Source organism: Suricata suricatta, chromosome 5 (genome assembly GCF_006229205.1).
Source record: "Suricata suricatta isolate VVHF042 chromosome 5, meerkat_22Aug2017_6uvM2_HiC, whole genome shotgun sequence".
NCBI lineage: Eukaryota > Metazoa > Chordata > Mammalia > Carnivora > Herpestidae > Suricata > Suricata suricatta.
In genome coordinates this window covers 138,516,585-138,537,757 of record NC_043704.1, presented here as the reverse complement: position 1 = coordinate 138,537,757, position 21,173 = coordinate 138,516,585, and the positions used below count along the sequence as shown (strand labels likewise).

General features: G+C 46.0%; 1 protein-coding gene across 2 annotated transcripts in view; it reads right to left on the bottom strand.

Annotated features, from left to right (window-relative positions):
* RARB (retinoic acid receptor beta) overlaps positions 1-19,981 on the bottom strand; it is a 163,130-nt gene extending 143,149 nt beyond the window's left edge. Inside the window, exons 1-2 of one of the 2 annotated variants that reach the window (XM_029940362.1) lie at positions 19,649-19,981; positions 19,292-19,469 (exon numbers count right to left, since the gene is read on the bottom strand). In XM_029940362.1, the coding sequence (XP_029796222.1) occupies positions 19,292-19,469; positions 19,649-19,651 (181 nt within the window). In that variant the 5' untranslated portion in view covers positions 19,652-19,981. The remainder of the gene's footprint in view (positions 1-19,291; positions 19,470-19,648) is intronic. The other variant, XM_029940361.1, reaches the window with a different exon arrangement.
* Positions 19,982-21,173: the final 1,192 nt, after the last annotated feature.

Here is a 21,173-nt window from a genome sequence, read left to right as displayed (position 1 = left end):
TTGTGCCCCTAACTGAATGGCCATACAGTTTTCCTTACTTCTCTAAGCCCTGCTGGTATCTCTTTCATGAAAATGCAGACAATCCTAAAACTCCTGTTGGTGAAAGGGAGATAGTATTTGTGACTTGCCGGGCACCTTAGCAAGTAAGAGCCAACCCCTCCTCCACCAGCTTCCGCCAACATTTCCTTCTATCTTCCTTCAACGAGGGCAGCAGGTTTGTTTGTTTTTAATGTTTATTTATTTTAGAGTGACAGATCACGAGCAGGGGAGGGGCAGGAGAGACAGAGACACAGAATGCGAACAGGCTCCAGGCTCTGAGCTGTCAGCACAGAGCCCGATGTGGGGCTCAAACCCACAAACCGTGAGATCATGACCCAAGCTGAAGGCAGATGCCTAATGGACTGAGCCCCGCAGGCGCCCCAACAAGGGCGGTGGTTCTTAACCAGCATTGGTTTTGCCCCACAAGAGACATTTTGTCTCCAGACAGTGTGGCTGTCATAACTTGGGGGCTGCTGCTGCCATTTAGTGGGTAGAGGCCAGGGATGCTTCTAGACAGGGGACAGTGCGCATGCCTGCTCTGCTCCACCCTCCTACCCCAAATGAATTCTCTGGTCCAATTTATAAAGAGTGCCGAGTTTGAAAATCCCTGATCTAGGGTCAGGATGCTACGCGTAGGGAGGCTTTAGGAGGAAGCAATGGGACAGCAAGTAAGATGACTCCCTACGGCGCTGGAGAAGCGGGCCTGGCATCCTGGCTGACAGAAGTCATGACTAAGTGCCTAACCCTGCCACGTACTCACGGTGGCTTTAGCTTCGAAGCTCAGCTTCCTGATCTGGAAAGTGGACGCAGCAAGCATACTCATTTACTACATAGCAGGGTTCCCAATTTGTGAACTCCATACAAAACACAAACATAAAAATCATAGCGATTTTACCATAGTATTTGGGAAGAGACGGGTAAGTCTTATCTTAAGAATGTGACTAGGGGGGTGCCCGGGTGGCTCAGTCGGTTGAGTGTCCAACTTCAGCACAGGTCATGATCTCACGGTTCATGGGTTCGAGCCCAGCATCGGGCTCTGTGCTGACAGCTAGCTCAGAGCCTGGGGCCTGTCTTCGGATCCTGTGACTCCTTCTTTCTCTGACCCTCCCCTGTTCATGCTCTCTCTCTCTCAAAAATAAATAAAAACATTAAAAAATTAAAAAAAAAAAATGTGACTAGGGGCGCCTGGGTGGCTCAGTCAGTTAAGCCTCCAACTTGGGCTCAGGTCATGATCTCATTTTCTTGAGTTCAAGCTCCACATTAGGCTCTGTGCTGACAGCTCAGAGCCTGGAGCTGCTTTGAATTCTGTATCTCCCTCTCTGCCCCTCCCCCTCCATGTTCTGTCTCTGTCACAGAAATAAATAAAACATTTTAAAAAAAAGAATGCAACTAAAAGGCACACCTGGGTGGCTCAGTCGGTGGAGTGTCTGACTCTTGGCTTACGCTCAGGTCATGATCTCCTGGTTGGTGAGATCAAGCACCATGTTGGGCTCTGCACAGACAACATGGAGCCTGGTTGGGATTTTCTCTCTTCCTCTCTCTCTGCCCCTCCCCCACTCACACACTCGCTAGCTCTCTCACAATAAACTAAGCAAAAAGAAAGAAAAAAAAAAACCAATGTGACTAATATTATTACCTAAGAAGATGACAGAAATATTTCTGGAGTCTAGTCAAATGTCAGCATTACAACAATACTAATTGCTAACCTTTGTGGCTCATGAACTATAAGCCAGCCTGCACCCCCATTAGGCTGTAAGCATACGCCATATATTAACTCCTTTGACCCTTGGAGGTAGCTGGTCTTCGTATTTCATCTCTACAGGCAGGAAACCGGGCACAGTGATTATATAACTGCTCAAGACCACACAGAGGAGAACCCAGGAGCAGGCAAATGGTCTGGGGTTCAGGACGCGTGTGACCCAGGTGTTGGCAGAAGCCAGAGATATCCTTATGACCACACAGAACTCCTTAGGCAAGAGGCTGGCACGTCCCCATCGGCAAGTCTGAGACTACCCAGACTATGTCTAAGAGGCGCAGACATGCACACTTGTCCCAGCGTAAGGACCCCAGGCAAGACTGGAAAACGAAAAGAGAAAGAAGCTAAGGGTACAGAAAAGAATGCCCGCTTTTCCTTCCAGTCAGAGCAATAAAGTAGGAAAGTCCCCCAGAGGCAACACAGGAATTAGAAGGTACACACACACACACACACACACACACACACCCCCCCCCCCCCCCCCACGTCTTCCCTGCTGAGGAACCAACCCCCAGCAGGCAGAATGGCAGCAGCTAAAATGAGGTTCCAGAGGCCTTTGGCGGTGCTCCAAGGGTGTGTTTCTACACAGTCAGGAGCGGGAACTCGGGCCAAATGTGGCCTGCCCCACTGCCCTGCCAGCGGCTGGGGCTGGGGGAGGGGGTGGAGGGGACAGCTTTGGACACCCCGCCCCTGAGTTGGTTTCCTCTCCCTTGCCAGTGGGCCATCCATACGCCTTTGACCAAAGCTTAGCTGGCACAAGAAAGAAACCAACATCCCAAATCCTCACGTTGTGCCACAGCGCCCTCGGTCACTGTCTACTGGCGTCCAGAAGCGGGACAAGAGTGAACACCCGCTCTGCACCTTCCATTTGACGAACAGGACGATTCTGTTAGTGCCGGGGAGGGGGAGGGGAGCATAACGCATCAGGTCCAAAGGACGCATTTGGGTGGCGTTTTGAAAGATTCTTAAGTTTCCACACGGAATTAAGTTGACGGAAATGCTGGAACTGCCATGTTTTTTCTTTTGTAAGCCGTTTTTCCAAATTTTTTGACAAGAATGAGAGGTGCAAAGTGTCTTGACTATGGTTCTTAAAAAACAAATTGCTGAAGAAAACTTAAAAAACCAATGAAATTCCCCCCAAGCTTCCAGCTGTGAGTGGTCCCCACGCTCAGGTCTTTTTTTGGATATTCCTTCATTGAGGGAACTTCCCATCTTTACAGATAAGTCGAGGCGTGTGATTGGAAGTGTGAATTCTGAAGGCAGCCTGTCTGGGTTCAGATCCTAATTCTGCTACTTACTGTGTGACTGTGAGTGAGTTACTTGACCTCTCTGAGCTTCCATTTCTCCCTGTATAAAATGAGTGTGCCCCTCATGGGATCACTGTGGGCATCAGATGATAAACTGCTGTGAAGGGACCCAATGACACGCAGGCACCGCACCCGTGACACGCCAGCGTTACACGAGGAGAGTCACCATCACCGCGGTGTCAAGGATCACACTTGTGCTGGTGAATCTCAAGTGTCATTCACCTTCCTGTCGTTCTCAGGTCACCAAAGACTCAGGTCTTGATCTGCTGACCCTGGCTTCCATTTTCCTTTCCCCAGATGGTTGTCCCTCTTTATAAAAGGGATGCCCAAGAGCCAGTACAAGCAAAGCAGTATGTGTCAGCATTGCCCCCTTATCCTTCCTCTGAACGGTCCCTTCCTGCCCAGCGTCTCAGGCATGAAGCCAAAGTGCCACTCCAGTCCTCTCTGTCTTCATGGCTTTCCCTGGCCCATCCATGGTCCCTGTGCCTAGGACCCTCAGACTCAGCTTCTTCACACCCTTCCTTAGACCCTCCTCAGTGCCTGAAACGGTGCCTGATACACAGGAGGGTACAAGGAACATCAGTCGTGAAAGAATAAAATCCGCACAGGATTTCTTACACGCAGCATCAAGATAACCAATGATGATCGTTGTGGCCAGTTCAGCAGTGCCTGCCCACACAGCATGTGACCTGGTGGCGGACGCGACATGTGTTTGCACTCACATCACCCCGTTTGCTCGCCTACGACCAGACTATGAAGAAGAGTGGGAATTACACTCATCAGCTTTCTCATCTCCATTATTCACAGGAGGCACCTGAAGCACAGAGAAGTTAAGTGACTTAGCCAAGGTCACCCGGTTGGGACAGGGCTTGGTGTGCCTTATTATCAAGGAGACATAAAGCTACTTATTTCTCTTCGGAGCCATTTCAGTCATTTGTTAATGTCTGAGGACAAGGTCAGCAAGCATCTTCTGCAAAGGGCCAGGTAGTAAATATTTTCGGTCTTGGGGACCATATGGTCTCTGTCACAGCAATTCCACGTGGCCACTGTAGGGAGAAGGCAGCGCTAGACAAGATGTAAACGAACAGGCGTGGCATGGTCCAATAAAACGTTATTTATAAAAACATATTCCGAGCCAGATCTGGCTTCCTTTCCTGACCCCTGCTTTAAGATACAGGAAATTAAAACTATCCTTTCTTATAGTAACTGTACATGTTGCTACAAAAACCATGCTTTCCTTTGCTTCCAGGGTGAAGATAGAGGATGACAGCCATATGTCACAGGGATGCGGGAAATATTTTAGGGGTGCTAACACTACCGTGCACATAGTATTTAGATGCACTATAAACATGTAAGGTCTGCACATTTCCTTCCAAACCAACCTCATGTACACATTTTTACTAGTTAGGGAGGTCAATATGTCTATCATAAATACATTTTAAAATTCCTTCCTACATACTCTGTCTATTGGGATTATTTATTGCGGCTTGTTCCCTGGCCTAGAGCCAGGCAGAATATGGGAGTTTTAATACCTTTAATCCATTACATGGACTTTTTTTTTTTAGAGCGCCATAAGACAAAATAAAATGCACTCTCATGGTCATATATGCAATAAACCTAATATGCCACTTAATATTTCATGTCCCATTTTATATTGCAGTTGTGATGGTCCTCAGCTTTCAACCTGCGATATGACACAGTTTCAGCCATCTCTTTGCTCTGATTTCTGCTGTTGTTGTTTAGAGAACGGACAGATCATAAACAGTAAATCTTAACGGGCTCTGAGGGGGTGACTATTACTGCTCCCTAATATTCCGAAGAGGTACAGGAATGACTGTTCACTGACATATGCCACCCCGTTCATTGCAACGTGAACCGGCCATGTTTATTTTTCTTAGGCCGCGTTACGTTGCACCGACGGGAGGTAGTCATGTATTTTTATGGCTCGTTGTGTGGTGAGTGGTCTCCAAAGACCTCGTGGTCAATGAACCGCACCTCCAGGGAGCCCCATCAATGGGTAAGGCCCTTCCTCTTGAATCTGAGCTGTCCTCAGGATTTCTGTCTGATAAACAGAATGTGGCAAGAGTGATGCTGTGTTGCACATAAGGCTAGATCCTAAGAAGCCTGGCAGCTTCCAGAGGTGTTTCCTGGTTTGCTTATTCTACGTACAGAGCGCCGTGACCACCGTGCTATAAGGAAGGCCACGTCGCAAGAGGAGGCCATGTGGAGTGAGAGATGCTGTGGCAGGCTCCAGGGGCTGCAGCGAGCTCAGCTGGGGAAGAGGACATGTGAAAGGATCATCCAGAGGGTCAAACCCAGAGAGGAGTCCAACCTCAGTCGCTTCTCTTTCTTTGTTTAACGTTTACTTGTTTATTTTTGAGACAGCGCACAAGGGGGAGACAGACAGAGACGGAGAGACAGAATCCCCAAGCAGGCTCTGTGCCATCAGCGCAGAGCCTGATGCAGGACTCAAACTCACAAACCGTGAGATTATGACCTGAGCCAGAACAAAGAGTCGGACACTCAGCTAACTACGCCACCCAGGCGCCCCCAGCCTCAGTCACTTCCGACTGTGGGACCTCGAGAGAGACAGAACCGTGAAAGCTAATAATAAATTGTCTTAAGCTATGGAGTACTGAGTTGCTCTGTTACATGGCAATGCATTAATTCTAGAATTATTAATTAAAGATGATTTTGGTGAAGCCACAAAGAGCCTGCAGAAAGGGCTCATTTCAGCTCTTTTGGAACCTGGGAGACGATACTTTGACACCACATGCACTGTACACTGTGCATGCATCCCTGCCAGGGACAAGAGCAATGGAATAATTCCACCCTAAAAATAATTAAGAAATTCTGCATGAAAAGAGCAGGATAATTGCTCAGCTACAAGTTCCAAGACAGTACTGATTAAAATATCATAGAACAAGGCCCTTTAAACCTTTTTTTAAAAGTTGGCTATAATGCAACGGGTCTTTTTTTCCCCGTTTTTTATAATTGCTTATAAACCGCGTCATATCCACCTGAGCCCACATGTGAACACCACCTGTCTCTCACCTGCACACACTCTCCTTTATCTTGAGATGCAGATGTCTGCCTGTAGGGTCGTTGTATTTTTATTTGTTCCTCCAGGGGACAGATTGAATTCTCCTCCCCACACTGGACACGGCCGCTCAAAATAATGGCGGAAGACTTGCAGGTAATGGGGCTCTAATACTCACTTGAAACCCACTAAAGGACGGTTTAGCTAACTTGCTCTCTGCTACCTTCCGTGAGACATCTGTTTCGTATGAGCCAGTTAAAAGTGCGTACATCTGTAAATAATAAGCCTGTGTGTGCACATAATTTAATGAATTAGGACATAAAAAGGAATTGAACAGTAGGGGCACAGCAATTAGAGTAACTGCCCATTTTGTTAAAAATGTATTGTTTCCAGCTTTCACTTGGAAACCCTCTTATTATTCTGTGGGTTCTCAGACTTCCAACCTTCTCATTCCCCCTTCCTGCGAAGCAAACAGGAGTTTACTCTGCAGAGGGGGCAGAGGGAAGGCGATCCCCATTACGCAAAGCTGGGGTGGCAACGTCTAACTGGCTGGCTTCTACTTGGGAGACCGGAGTTGGGTACCTGATCCAGTCTGTGCCTGGATCTCGTCCGTAAAATGGAGCCATAACAGGGCCTTCCTGGATGACGTAATTTATTCTGTGTACTTGGCAGACAATAGGAACTTCATAAATATTAATTATGATGATGGTAGATTCGCATTCTAATGAAAATCCACCCAACTTGTGCCCAGCTCTGGGGAACCAACCTTGTTCGACGGTTTCTCTTGATTGTTCATTTGGTCTTATTTCTTTTTACCTTCTCATCATTTCTAGGGATCAACAATAAGAAGTGGGAGGCGTGACCATATTCTGGTTAACAGGAAGGACCATCAGACAAGCGGCTCCTCAGGGCGCCTGGGTGGCTCAGCCGGCTAAGCGACAGACTTCAGCTCAGGTCATGATCTCATAGTTCGTGAGTTGGAGCCCCACATCGGGCTCTGTGCTGTCAGCTCAGTGCCTGGAGCCTGCTTCGGATTCTGTGCCTCCCTCTCTCCCAGCCCCTCCCCCATCATGCTCGCTCGTGCTCTCTCTTTTTCTCTGTCTCAAAAATGAATAAATGTTAAAAAAAAATTTTTTAAAGACAAAAAAAGAAAAGAAAAGCTGCTCCTCAGTCATCAAAATGAGCAGCAGAAGCCCAAGGAACTATCCGGTATCCATTCAGGCCATCAACGCATTGATGAGTGTTCTCCATAACAGCCAACTTGAACTTCCCAAGTTTTGACAGCTCCCTGGAAGTGTACCTTCAGGTGTTCTGAGTGACCCCACAACATACAAATATATCAAAGGAGAAACCATCTGGGATGGTCTGAATTGTAAGCGTGTTATTACTGAACTATTCTCAGCTGACTTCCTGAGCACCTACTGTGTGCCGGGCACTGGGTTACAACACAGAGCACACATACATGAGCAGGAGAAGGTCCTCCTGGGAGAGACAGTGTAGCATCTTCTAGAATACATGGTGAGCCTTCCCCAGAGTGTGGCCTCCTCTTCTCTGCCTCTCTGAAGTTTAAGATGTTTCTTTGTTTTTATTTATTTTGGAGAGACAGAGAGAGACCACATGAGCAGGGGAGGGTCAGAGAGAGAGGGAGATACAGAATCCGAAGCAGGCTCCAGGCTCTGAGCTGTCAGCACAGAGCCCGATGCGGGGCTCAAACCCATGAAATGTGAGATCATGACCTGAGCTGAAGTTGGACGCTTAACCGACTGAGCCACCCAGGCGCCCCTAAGATGTTTCAACTGAAAGTAGCTTGAAAATGTTGGAAGATACTCTGTGTCCATTTGAAAGCCCCCAAGGGCACAGGAGCACAGGAAAAGAATTTGATGCCACAGTGATGTCATTACTACAAGAAATATAATTGAGGTCCAGCCCACTGGGATTCTGTGAAAATCTTGGTTCAGCTCTGTAAAACGTTCCTAAAGTAAGAACGATGCATTTGCCAGGCCCGTAGGAAAAATAGTTCCACCCAGAAGGAAAACAAGTTACACAATGACCGAAATCCCCACCCTCTGGTATTCTGTTTACATTCTCCTGCAGTCTATTTACCATCTACATAAAGACATAATTAGAGCCCCTTAATAGCAAATGGAGAGAAGAATAATGGCGAAATGGAAATAAAGAGAACGAACAAATATTGAAAAAATACTAAAACCTCGGTAGAGTTGCCTTGTTCAATAGAGCAGCCACTTGCCACATGTAGCCCTTGAACCCTTAATAATAAAAAAATCAGTTCCTCGGGTCTCCTAGGCACATTTTAAGGGTCACCCAGGGCCGGCGGCTACTGTATGACGGATCATTTCCATCAGTGCAGGACGTTCTCCTGGGCAGTCTGATATCTAGGGCACCCCAAGGGCCATGTGCCTGAACATACCGCTGACTTAACCACGCCTAGCAGTACTGACCACGTTCTAAGTACCATACGAGGCCTAGAAAACAGAGGGACACAATATATGATCTCACAAACTCCTCAGGTTAGTAAAGGAGCCCAGTCAAGAAAACAGAAACACACACACACACATACACACAGGAGAAATGGATAGAAACACAGAAAAGAAATCTGGTAACTTTAACGGTATATATGGTATTGAGTATTCAAGTGCTTCCCATAAAATTTTTCAGCTCTTCTGTGTTAAAACAGTTTTTCATAATAAAATAAGGGGGCAAGGAATCTAGTCACTGAATATTACCTACTGGTACTTTAAATACACTCTTATTTGAGTCTATGGTACGCTTGTAAGGTAAGCTTCGCGGATCCATTTTACAGATAGAGCAAACGGAGGGAACCGGAGCTCCAGCTCTCAGAGGGGAGGCGGTGCACGGAAGATGTCCAAGTCCAGCACGTCACACACTGCCCAGGACCGCGCTGTGCCCCCCAACACAGGACGGCACCTTACAGGTCCCATTCAGAGCCCACGACACAGCTTCCGAGAAGTCACTTCAATGCACATCCCTCTGTCTCCATTTCCTCAAAATACTGAATTCAGTGACAATCAGATTTCCAACAAACAGAAAAGAGGTAGAACGTGGTATACAAAAATCCAAAACAGAGAGCAATATATTGCATTTCAAATATATTTGAAATCACTGAAATAAGAGCGTTATGGGAGAGGCCAACAATCATAATTAGTGATGTAAACTTCATTAAGCAGTCCAAGGGTTCTTAGGTTTGGGACTCTCTAAACAAAACAGATCCTTCAGCAACAGAGGGCAAATTCCAAAAGGGCAATCCTCTCTTAGAAAGCTTTCTCCCCACCCACTCCCCTTTGTTTTAAAGTAACATATCTCTTTTCTCAGTAATTACAAGACAGTCCCGACCCTGACTCACGTGAGGGTCGGAGGCAGGGTAGGGACCAAGGCAGAATTCAGCCACAAACAGGCTGGAGCACAGGACGACAGAGGGTGTGGCCGTTATTAGAGAAATAACATAGTCGGAGGGACCTATGTGAGTTAGAGTCCCTTACTCCTCTCTCATCTGCCTTCTCCTCCCCCATGGCCCCCTCTCGGGATTATCAGGGCAGATAACATTTTCCAGGAATTCTTCACGCAGGCCACAGAGATGACAGACCTCAGCTGGAGGGAGTGACTCCACACAGATGATGGAGAAGAGCCCTTTCCGTGGTGTGAGCCCCAGCTCTGCGACTTCCTGTGTGACCTCAGACCCACTCCCCACCCTCTCTGAGACAGATGGGCTCCCCTCGAAAACGAGGACAATCGTGCCTTCCACGCCAGGTTGGCATGAGGACTGACTGATGATGACAGTGCATCTACAGGCATGCGAGTAGAATTTTGTAAATCGTGTCACCAGCCGGCAAAACGACACGAGGAAGCCCCTCCTCGGTGCTTCAACGCAGCCTCTGTTGCAGAAGACGATCATTTCTGTCTTATTAGATAGAAGGCACGCGTGTGACATTGGTTATGGGGAGCTGACGATGGCTGCCACTTCCTCTGTCACTCCCACGGGGAGAGGCCGCGTCTTTGGACGCGGGCTGGCCCCTGTGCCTGCTTCACCAAACACACCACGGGCGAGGGACCCTGTTCCAGCTCTGGATGTCACCCATTGAGAGGCCTGGGGGCTTCCGCCTCCTCCCTCCCTGCCCGGACGCGGCCAGGCTGAGACAGGCACCAGCCCCACGCAGCCACACCCAGTTAACGGCCCCAGCTGAGCTCACCGCTGGCCAGGACCGCGGCCCCGGGGGTGGGGGGAGCCTGCGGGGTCTTGGCGCCGCGCAGGTCTCAGCTGACATCATGCGGAGCAGAAGACCTGCCCAGCTGAGCCCAGTCCATCCACAGTCTAATGAGATAATAAATCGTTAGGCCACTAAGTTTGGGGGGCCGCGTGGTACAGAGCGGGAAGCCACAGAAACCATCGTCAAGAGAGAAGTGATCATTTTTAAAAGCTCATCTCATCAGACCCACCCAAAAAGAACACCATGTAACAAACACTCCAGAAATAGCCACAGAATATTGGAACGGTGGGCGGTATGCCTTTACTCTACAGCTCCGTACCCGACGTTTGGAAATTACCCAGGAGGCCTCCCCTCGGGCAAAGCTCCCCAGGCTCCTGTGACAAAGACATTCCACCCACCTGATCCCTCACCTGCAGCCACTGTGGCTCTCAGCAGTGTTCTGGGTCTTTCCATCATCAGACTCATGTTCAAAGTCCCGAGGAGAGACTTGTGTTTGTGTTATGTAAGAGGGCTGTGTCTCAGTGACTTGTGTATGCAATTTCCCCATACATCAGGACTCCAGAGAGAGCAGGGATAGGGTAAGAGTCCTGTTGGTGCCGCCCACAGAACAGAACAGAACAGAACAGAACAGAGAGCCTGGAATGTGCGGACACCTTGCTCGGTGAGTGACCCACAAGATCGAATCCACCAGTGAGCAACGAAAAGGGACTGGATCCCTGACAGCACCTTTGGGTGAAGTTGTCTTGTGACAATTTCAAAGGTGACGATGCTCCCCTGTAAAAGTCACTCATTTGTAATCAATCTGGAGGCTTGGTAAATGGGTGCCACTGAATTAGGGCCCGTGTTATCCACATGGTGACAAACGGGAAGGGCTGTGACCTAGGTTAGGATTGATTGACAGACTGAGGGACCTTTCCATTGAGGAAGAGAGATGCCGGCTTAAAAAAAAAAAAAAAAAAAAAGCACGTTCACTATTCCCAAAGACACACAAACGACAGGTGTCACATTGGAGTCAGAGCACAAGGAGGTTGAGTGAGGGGCTCCCGTTATGCTTTCCGGGTGAGAACAGTCCTCATTTACATGATCTCTGATCTTTCTACAAATCCTGCACTGTAGACAGTATTATTCCCATTTCATAGCTGTAGAAATTGATCCTGTGTCAAGGCAGGCTATTTTCATTATCTCAGACCATCAGGCAGTGGCAGGAGTGCGGGGGGAGAGACGCACGGGAGGGTAATGGATGCGGGTGGGCGCACAGAGCAGAAGCAGTAAAACTCTCAGAGAGTGACAACTTTTCTCAGCCCGGGGTCTGAGAGCGAGCAAATCGTGAGACCTTCTTCTCCAGAGAGCTCTGGATGGACAGGTGACAGAACCTTCGGAAGAGGACACGCAACTCGTGTCCACTTTAGAAGCCCAGCACGGGTTTCTAGAACCTCTTCCTTTAGTAGCAGAGGGATGCCCTGTCCATCTACAGCCTCCAACTTTTTCTGCAAATCCAAACCTGTTCATCCTATCTCTAATTCCCATTGTTCCCTCTGATAAGCAGGGCCCCAGTGAACAATTAAAGCTTTCAATAAATAATCTCTAAGTACATTCATTTGATTGACTGTTATTTGATACAGCAGTTAGTTTCAATGGGGCAGTTAATATTGATCACATAAAGTACTCCAGACAAACATGAAACAGTTCCAGAACTCCATGGATTATTACCCTTTATCTGCCAGTCATCTGGGTTACTTGTAATGGTCACGGAATTTAAAATCAATAATAACAATTAGTGTTCTGTACACCAAAACGGATGAATCATGTGAAATGGGTTTTCATATAAAATCAAAGGTAAGGCAGCCCGCACCATGGAGAAAGGCTCTCTGCATTTCCGGTACACTCTTGGCGAGATACTTCCAGGCAAGTCTTCCCAACAGGCAGCAAGAGAGAAGGAAAGGTATTTAGGAGAAGAGGAGGCGGCCATAAAAACTCATATGAAACCCTTGACAGTCTTAATCCAAAGAGATGAAGTATAAAAGATAACAGTGATCAAAGTGAGTGCTAGCAAACGTCGTGAAATTAATGGGACTGGCAATTTACTTCCTCTAAGATGCGCTTCCAAGCTACCTGTTTCAGCTTCTGATTCATAGGCATTAATTGGGATTTTTTTGGTAATAAAATGGCAACAACGGCATTTTAGCTCCATGGCACCACTACTGTAATGTCTGGATAATTAAAATGCAAAGCAACAGAGAAATGTTTCATCATTAAACTGTAACCAGCGCACTATGTGAAATCATCCATTCCAAAGACTTGTTTTTCATCAATTATTTGTTATTTATCTGATGTAAATATAAGAAGGACTAATTAAAACGTATGCCTTTTTATACAGCTTCTTGTCATTAAAGCCAATGAAAGCATTCTGAGGACCATAATGAAATAATTATGTTTGCCTTTAAGAATTCTCTTCAATAACACATGGCAGTACTGAGCTAAATTAAAACATCAGGAACTAAATTTCGCTTGCCTCCATTTCCATTTTAGTTAATTATACCCCCAAGCTTTTCAATAGACCAGACCCTAAAAAATCTTTTGAAGCTGAAGCAGCCTTCAGATCATTAGCCTTTTTTTATAATTATGGACTTTGATAACAAGACATAGGTGCCTTAGCCCCGAAAGCTTTACGGTTTTTGAGAGGAGGCATGGGTGAGCTGAGGTCTTCATTTGCTCTGGAAATCAGAAAAATTGAGATAAACGTGATCCAAATCTCCTCCTCCCAGTTAACAGATGTCCCCGTCTTAACTGGCCTTGCCTGCATTCTTCCTACCAGAGTATTTTGGATTCAGCTATTCGTTTTTTTTCTGATTTGGTAAAATGAAATCTGTGGCCAACGGTAATTGATCAATAATAACAAAACCAAACGTTTCACTATATCGGAGTCAAATTAGGAAAGTAGCCCGTGTTCAGTACTTAACAACAACCGCAGCAACTATCTTAAAGAAAAGAGGAGACTCGGGAGAAACGATGAACTTGAAAAAATAAAAACTGGCTCTTCCATTGGAGTTTCTCCCCCAGACCTCAAGTCACCGATACTTGCAAAGGCAAGAACACTCGGAGTTGAAGAAAAAAGGAAGACAGAAAGAGGAGAGCAAACTCTGCTGGGGGCTGTCAGAGCTGGTGGCAAACGAAATGGCCTTAGCGACGCTGTCATATGATGCGGATGGGGGTGGGAACTTGGTACTTAGGAAAGTAAATAGGAATACGTGGGATTAACTCTGACGAAGTGAATTCCTTCCCATTTTGTTATACGGAGGGAGTTGGCGGGTTCCTGGGGGAGAGGATTTGGTGACTGCTGGGCAGACCTTCCCCAGACACATCAGAGGGAAACCGTGGACAGCTGGGAAACTAGAATCTATTCTAGGACAACGTCCCATTGCAGTTATATTCTCAGAATCTGCTCTTACTAAAATCACTCCCGTCCACCCCAGTGACTCTTTGTTCTGTTTCGAGAAATTTCCTTTTGGGCGTGAGGGACTTGGTCACCCACTATCACTCCTGTTAAAATTCGCTTTCTTCGTGCCCCCCACCCCGGCTGGTTCAGCCTGTCAGCGATGGGGGAGGCCTGAGACTCCTGGGAGCCATATGCCCTGACGAGAGGAAATGCTTGGCCAGGCTGGCTTGCCTGGCTGACGTCAGTTCCTGTTATCCCTGCCTTATCGTGCAGGGGACCAAGAGCCTTATCTTACTGAGCGGCCCCCCTTTCAGCTCCCCACCCTGCGCGTCCAGAGAAAAAAGCAAGTCAGCAGTTCCACTGCCTGTTTGAATTCTCCTCTAAGAAGCTCTGAAAGCTCAAGATAAATAATATAATACCTGCAGACTCACCCTTACTGCTTCCTGGGTCAGGAGGACTTGTACAACTTTATTTTTTATTCATGTAGAGGGGTTTCAGGGGTGTGAGGGGAGGCTGGGATCAAAGTTCTTAACGACGGAGTAAGGAAGCCAGAAAGGAAAACAGGAGAATTCGGGGCAACACATTGACGGATGAGGCTGTGTCATTAGATCTTACAGATGGGGAAGGCTATCTCATGTCCTATTTAACAAGAGGTACTTAGGCCGGGCCACTTACAGACAGGATGCTGATAAATCTGGAACCTGAGTTAACTCCACTCTGCTCTCTCCATCGCTGCCCGTTTCAACTTTTGAAGGAGAAGCTGGCTGAGAACTCATACAGCTTTGCTCACAATAATTCCATTTGATAATTCTGTCCCTCCCCTACTCCCAACACATACAACGTGCTGGAATGAGAACCACGGTCATTGTCCTGGAATCAGTGTTTGCAAGGGACGCCTTCTATTTACAGATGGCCAGCGTGCCACCCAAGGAAGGCATGTTCAGAAGGAGGACCCAGAAGCACAAGGCGATCTTCAGTCATAACGGAAAAATCAAGCTGTGAGCGCTTTCGCTATACAGACCAGAGAAGCCAAACAAAGACATTCTGTGCCACTCCTGGGTTCAAGAGGCAGCCTTGGAAATGTCGTAATATTGAAATCTCTGGCATATTTCAATGATTTATGTGGGAATTGTGGCAGTATATCTGAAAGTGGGTCATTCTAGAAACTCAGAGACGTATGATCGCCCTAACTACCCTATAATTTGAAAGGCAAGAGTCTACATTAGTATCTTTTGGAAAGGTTTCCAGCCAAGATTTTTCTGATTAACCTTCATCAAAAGCTCCCATTTCCGAAAGAATGTATTTAATTGATAGTTAACTGAATCTCTAGTAGAGCATTTAAAGTACAAAAATGTCATTTAAAGATAAATTTATTGGCACTTACATGTAACTCAAACTCGATAGAAGATTCTTTTTGAGATGTTCTAAAATGAATACCGCATTTATTGTTTAATAAGCCCTATGTGATTTGAAGAGAGGTCTTTTGCGTCTTGGTTTCACATCTCCATCTTCCTCCTAGAGAGTAACTCTCGAATCCAAAAATCCCTAGCCTCTTGCTAAAAAAAAAAAAATCTGATTTCAAAGATTATAAATGCCTCCTTGAGAGCAGAATTTGCAATCTTTATCCCTTATCACGTATTTTTCTTCTGAGACAGTTTACTGATGCTTGTGGAATGCACAAAAGAGAAAACGGCAACGTTTTCTTCCCTTTTCAGTCATCTTAGGGGCTTAACATGTTGAAGGTAAATTACAAGCATCTGATATCCAGAAGAACTTTCTTTTACTTTTATGTTTTAAAGAAAAGGTCACGACAATTCTGACTGGTTATATACGGCCAGAGCCAGGCTTCCAGAAATGAGAAGAAAACTTCTGATTCAGATCAGTTAACCTATCAGAAATGGCCATTCTGGTCATTTATCTAATTAGGACAAAAAAAAAAAAAATAGGCCTGCTTCAAAACAAGGGCTTTGCGTTTGGGCTGGCAAATCAAATTCTAACTGGCGCTGCAGATCAGTTCCATAGCCTAAGTTTAGGCGGACAGAGGTCTGCTTCTCCTGTTTTATTTTCTGGAATCTACAGTTTTCTGGTGATGAGATTTAAACTCATGCTTTTTTTTTTTTCCCCCTTCTAGTTTACACATCAACACGTTCCTACCCAAAATTCCAAGTTATCAGCATACAGACAAAATTTTAGTATTTTTATTTTTTTCTACAGGAAAGGAAAACTTTGTGAATTTTCCGCGTATTTTCAGACGACCCTGTCCTGCACTCTGAGATGAAGCCAAAGTCCCTTTTCTTTCTCCTTTCTGATGGTATTAGTTACCAGTGTCATGTGGCCGAGAAGCAGAAGATTATGTCCTACTTTAGAAAAACAATTGAGCCTTTTCATCGAAATATGTATTCAAAACCCCATTCAATTCCTACGGTGGCTGTCAGTCTTTACTTAGTCTCTCTTTCAGAGGGTGTCTTTGGTTTTGCCACTTTGACCCCAATTTATATCTCACTAGGAGAGGATTTGGATACTGTGTAAAACTTAGAATTCAGGTCCCAGGGCTTTGAGGAGGGGACATTCCTTCCTCAATCACACATCACGGTTTGTTTTTAAAACAGATGATTTCTCCTCATTAATGGGCAAAATACTATTTCAAAAAGAAAATGTTTCTTTCCCCTTCTTTTTCTTTTGATGTACTGAGTAGGGAGAGCACAGGGAAGAGGGCCAAGAAGTTGTCACACTCATGATTTCACCGAAAGCAACTATATTTAGACCACAAATATTAGGATTTATCCTATGCTCACTGAGCAATTAATGCTGAAAACATCTGGAGCAGGCCCTAAAACCAAGATAATCCATAAGGCATCTGAATAGAAACTTTGTGCTATGATACCTACGGGTGGCAGTCTTAAATCGTATTATTTATACCACATTCTCCTAGTAGCCTGCTAATCCCGACTTCGGATTTTTTATAACAAGCAATTCACAGGCCCTACTCAAACCGGTAGCTGGTAGGCCTGTCACTTCTCCTTCGTTAAATTTACAAAAGAAACTAAAGAGAATATTCTAACACCTTTCAAAGACAGCTTCTGGTGTGTTTTACATTCAAAGGGTTTACTCTGATTACTACACAAACACACACACACAAATAGAATCTCAAAGCAGATAATACTTTTGGTTGCATTTAGTACGATTTTTTTCCCTCCTCTCTGTTAAGAGCACAAACAGATCTGCTTCTCGTCAAAACAGTCATTAAGTAAAATGGAAAAGCTTGTGGCTTTTATGCTCTTATTTATCCAAACGCAGCCCGAATATGCTTTTATTCCAGAAGTCCTAACCAGCTATACCACCCTGAACCAAACGCCATGTGGCAGACATTTGTTAGAATTTGTATTTATGCTTAAAAACGTGCTCTCCTGAACAACTAAACGGACGGTCATAAAGTGCTTTATGGAGGATAAAGCAACTCTCTGCAGGGGCAAAAGCAATTTTTACAGTTTATTCATTTAACCTATAGCTGGGGTGTGCTTTTCCAACCCTTGTGAAATTGACCACAATAAACACTAATTGCCTTGCTTACAAAAATAAGACATTGGAATTTCTGAAATCCCTTTGTCAAATGCCTTTATTTACTTTCTCTAATGCCAGTTTCTTTGATTAGCTGAACTTTGCTGTTATCAACACTTCTTGCTTATCGGGTGGACCCTAGGCAAATGACACATTCACCACTGGCTCCCCCCAGATAAGGCAAATCCCTTGTTTAACTTGTTCAAGAACAAACAAAGCTTTTCCCCCTACTCCTACAACTTAATAGGCATGTTTGGAGGGTTAATTACAAAGGGAGACTGTCTACTTGTAAAGGCTCTATTAGGTCTAATAGCTTTCCGCCAAGGGTCCTCAACAGTTTTCTCCCCTTCCTTACAAAATACGTCTCACAGAACTTTTTCTTGGACCAAAAAGTTTTCTCAAGAGCTCAGTTCCCTGAGATTCCAAGGGAAATTGTTCACATTGTTTTAACTGCTACAGAGGACAGGTCTAAAAGATCTGTTAGTGGGTTGGAAAGTTACTTTGTAACTCAGTTTCTCAGAATTCTTCAGAAGGAAAACAGGCAGCAAGAAAGAAAAGGCATTTGAGGAACAGCTTAAGATGAAGATGCCTTCTGAAAATTATATTCTTTCTTGCCCTGGTTATGGCTGTAACAAATATGAAGTCAGACAGCCAGACGGCTGGCATCAAATGGCTATTGATTTTTCATCTACAAACCTGTTGATTTCCTGGCCCAAGTAGCAAGTCTTCATTGCTACGAAAAAGTTTCGCAGAGAGCAATTTAAATCTGGTCACTGTCCCCTCTCTCTCCCTTTTCTTCTCCCTCTTTACATAAGCCACCATGTTATTAGGAAAACTCAATTTCTTCCAGTTAAACTTTGACCCCTTTGAAAACAAAGATTTAAAATGTCATTTTCAGGCTAATGCTCCAATGAATTGTCAAATAAAGTACTAAAAACATTTTGATAGATAGCTGAGCCATTTATCTAAATCACTGTCAGGGCAGCGATGCATCCTGCCGGCTCCCACCACAGCCACCCGAACGTGGGATTCTCTGGGACTTCTGGTCATTTCTCAAGCCTGCAGCCACACTACTGTTGACCAGATGCGTGCCTCGGCATCGTGTCAGCATCAGATAACCAAATAGTCAATATTTTTTTTAAAAACTAGGCTACTCCACTTAGATTTCCTTTCCTCTAACTGATGGCCAGGTTCTGGGCTGAATTGCAAGATATGGAAATAATGGATGGCTCAGCCCAAGGGGGTGTTCATTGCCAGTAGTTTTCTAGCAAAACAGCAACTTCTTAGAGCAACAAAGTGACTCGGAAAGGTGGCAGCAGGGTCAATGCTAAGAAATATTGCCTTTCCTTAGCAAGGAAAACATTGGAAGCAGCGGCTTTAACTGGTGGTTTATGAACTTCGGGAGCAGCAGCCACCCTAATTAGGCTAAATTCCTTGCAAGGACGATGTCATATTTTAATTACTTTGGACTGTTGAAACACACAAGGGGGGGATATATACAACTAGCAGCTAATCCAAAGAACAGCAAAGTTAAATTCCCCTCTGCATACATTTCAGTAACAACTGCACAATCCGTCCAATTGCCTTACTTGAAGAATGTTTCAAAGTCCTGTGGTCACACTCTTCTGAGCCCCCCACCCCACACCACGCATCTTTTTAAAACTGTTTTCCAGAGACTGTAAGGGCGGTAAGGGGGGGGGCCGGGAGGGGCTGTTTGGGAAGAAAACATCTAGCAGGAAATTTTCAGCAGAGAGAATCAATATGCACGCCAGCATATCACACCCTTTCAGCATTAAATCATTAAATCCTTTGTCTTACTGCCAATGCAGTTTGTTTCCAATGTCTTTATTGCATGCAAGAGAGACAATTCATTTTTTTTTCTTGTAGAAAAAGGGGGAAAAAAAATAAACCTACATTGAGCAGTGTGCCGATGCTGCCATTCGGTGTGGGTCAGTCCACTGAAGCATGCTTTGAGAGCTTTCTCCTGGAGCATGCAGGAAGACGGACTCGCAGTGTAGAAATCCAGGATTTGCCCAGGACTCACTGACAGGACATCCATACAGTCAAACATGATCTCCCCTGCACCGAATGTCTGCAAAAGTGCTTATCTTCTAGGTGTGGAGGCAAATGGCATAGAAAAGTCCACCCAACTCCATCAAACTCTGCCCCTTTTTTGGCACGTAGGCTGTTGGTCTTTTTCCCAGCCCCGAATCATGAATTATGACAGACAAGCCAGCTAAAAGCCTGTAATTGATCCAAATGATCATTTACCATTTTCCAGGCTTGCTCGGCCAATCCAGCCGGGGCGGGGGTTCCCAGAAAGATCCCAAGTTCTCCTTCCGAGCAAATGCCTGCAGGAAGCCTTCCGAATGCGGTCCGGATCCTACCCCGACGGTGCCCAGACAAACCTTGCCCGGCTCGCTCGCGTCCTCGGCATCCCGGTCCTCAAACAGCTCGCATGGGGGAATTCTGGTCCCCCCTTTGGCAAAGAATAGACCCTCCTGCCTCTGAACAGCTCACTTCCTACTACTTCTGTCACACAGAATGAAAGATTGAATTGCCTAATATATGCGAGTGAACTTTCGGTGAACCCTTCCCGGGCTGCTAACCTTCAAATGACCCAACGAGTCTGACATCACCAACTCCCAGGATTCTCACAGAGCTTAAAAACTCCCAGCAGCCCTGCAAAAGCAGACAGCCAGAGAGGCAGGCAGCGGGCGAGCACGCAAGCCGCCTCTTTCTTCCCCATTTCTCACCTGAACAACAATGCAAGAAGTGCTTTTTAAAACGGGCAGGGGAGGAGCCGGGACCGCGCTGGGGCTCACGATGGGCGCCAACTTCGCTCCCCTCCTCCGCCTTTGCAATCGCGGGGCTTAGCGTGGAAGCGCGTGTCCCCCTCGCCCGGCTCGCCCCCTGCCACCCCCGCGCCCCCAGCCCACCCTTTACATTCCTCCCTGCGCCCGCCGCCGGTCTGTTAAATTCCTTGCAACTTATGTGTTTTTCCACTCCCGAGAAAGCACATGCAAGCCCTAAACTGTGAGCAGAGAGGAGAGCTACTCCTCAGGGAAGCCTTGGGTTGAGAAACTTTCCATTTGATTTTTTTTTTTTAACCCCCTCTTTATCCCTCTTGCAAAGCCCTGGCCGAAGGGATTGCATTTGCTCTGAAGAGTCTAGATTTCTGGATTCATTTACTGTTAAAAAAAAAAAAAAATCTCTCCAGTCTATATGCAGCAGTCCAGACCTAGTTACTCCTGCCCCAAACACACACACAGGGAATCACACTTATATAGAGGATTTCAGGTCCTGATCTGAGAAAACAGACGTCAAGAGTGGATGTGGGACTCCAACTGAAATTGCTGCTGTTTCCAGTTCTACCTTTTAACCCACTGTGTGATCTGAGCCAAGTATTTGATCTCTCTGAGCCTCAGTTTTCTCATCTGTAAAATGGGGAGTGAGCCACCACTCTCCCTTCCCCCAAAATAGCATATGACACTGTATCCTGAAACAGAACTAAGTACTACGTACTAAGTGGGATTTCATCCTTTTATTTTTCATCTGGGGAAACAGAAGCCCATGAGGGGAGGCTGAGACCTAGCAGAGGCCATAAACCTCAGAGCCAACCTCGCTCCCTGGAATCCTACTCCAGTGTGGAAATGGCTTTGCTGTTCCCATAGCCTTGCGCCCTGAAGAGCATGTTGGTGACCTCTGTCATCTCGTGCACATACACACATGCACACCCAACCACCATGTAATTAAACACATAATTTGAAAACTGGTTAAGTGTGAAGGTTTTATA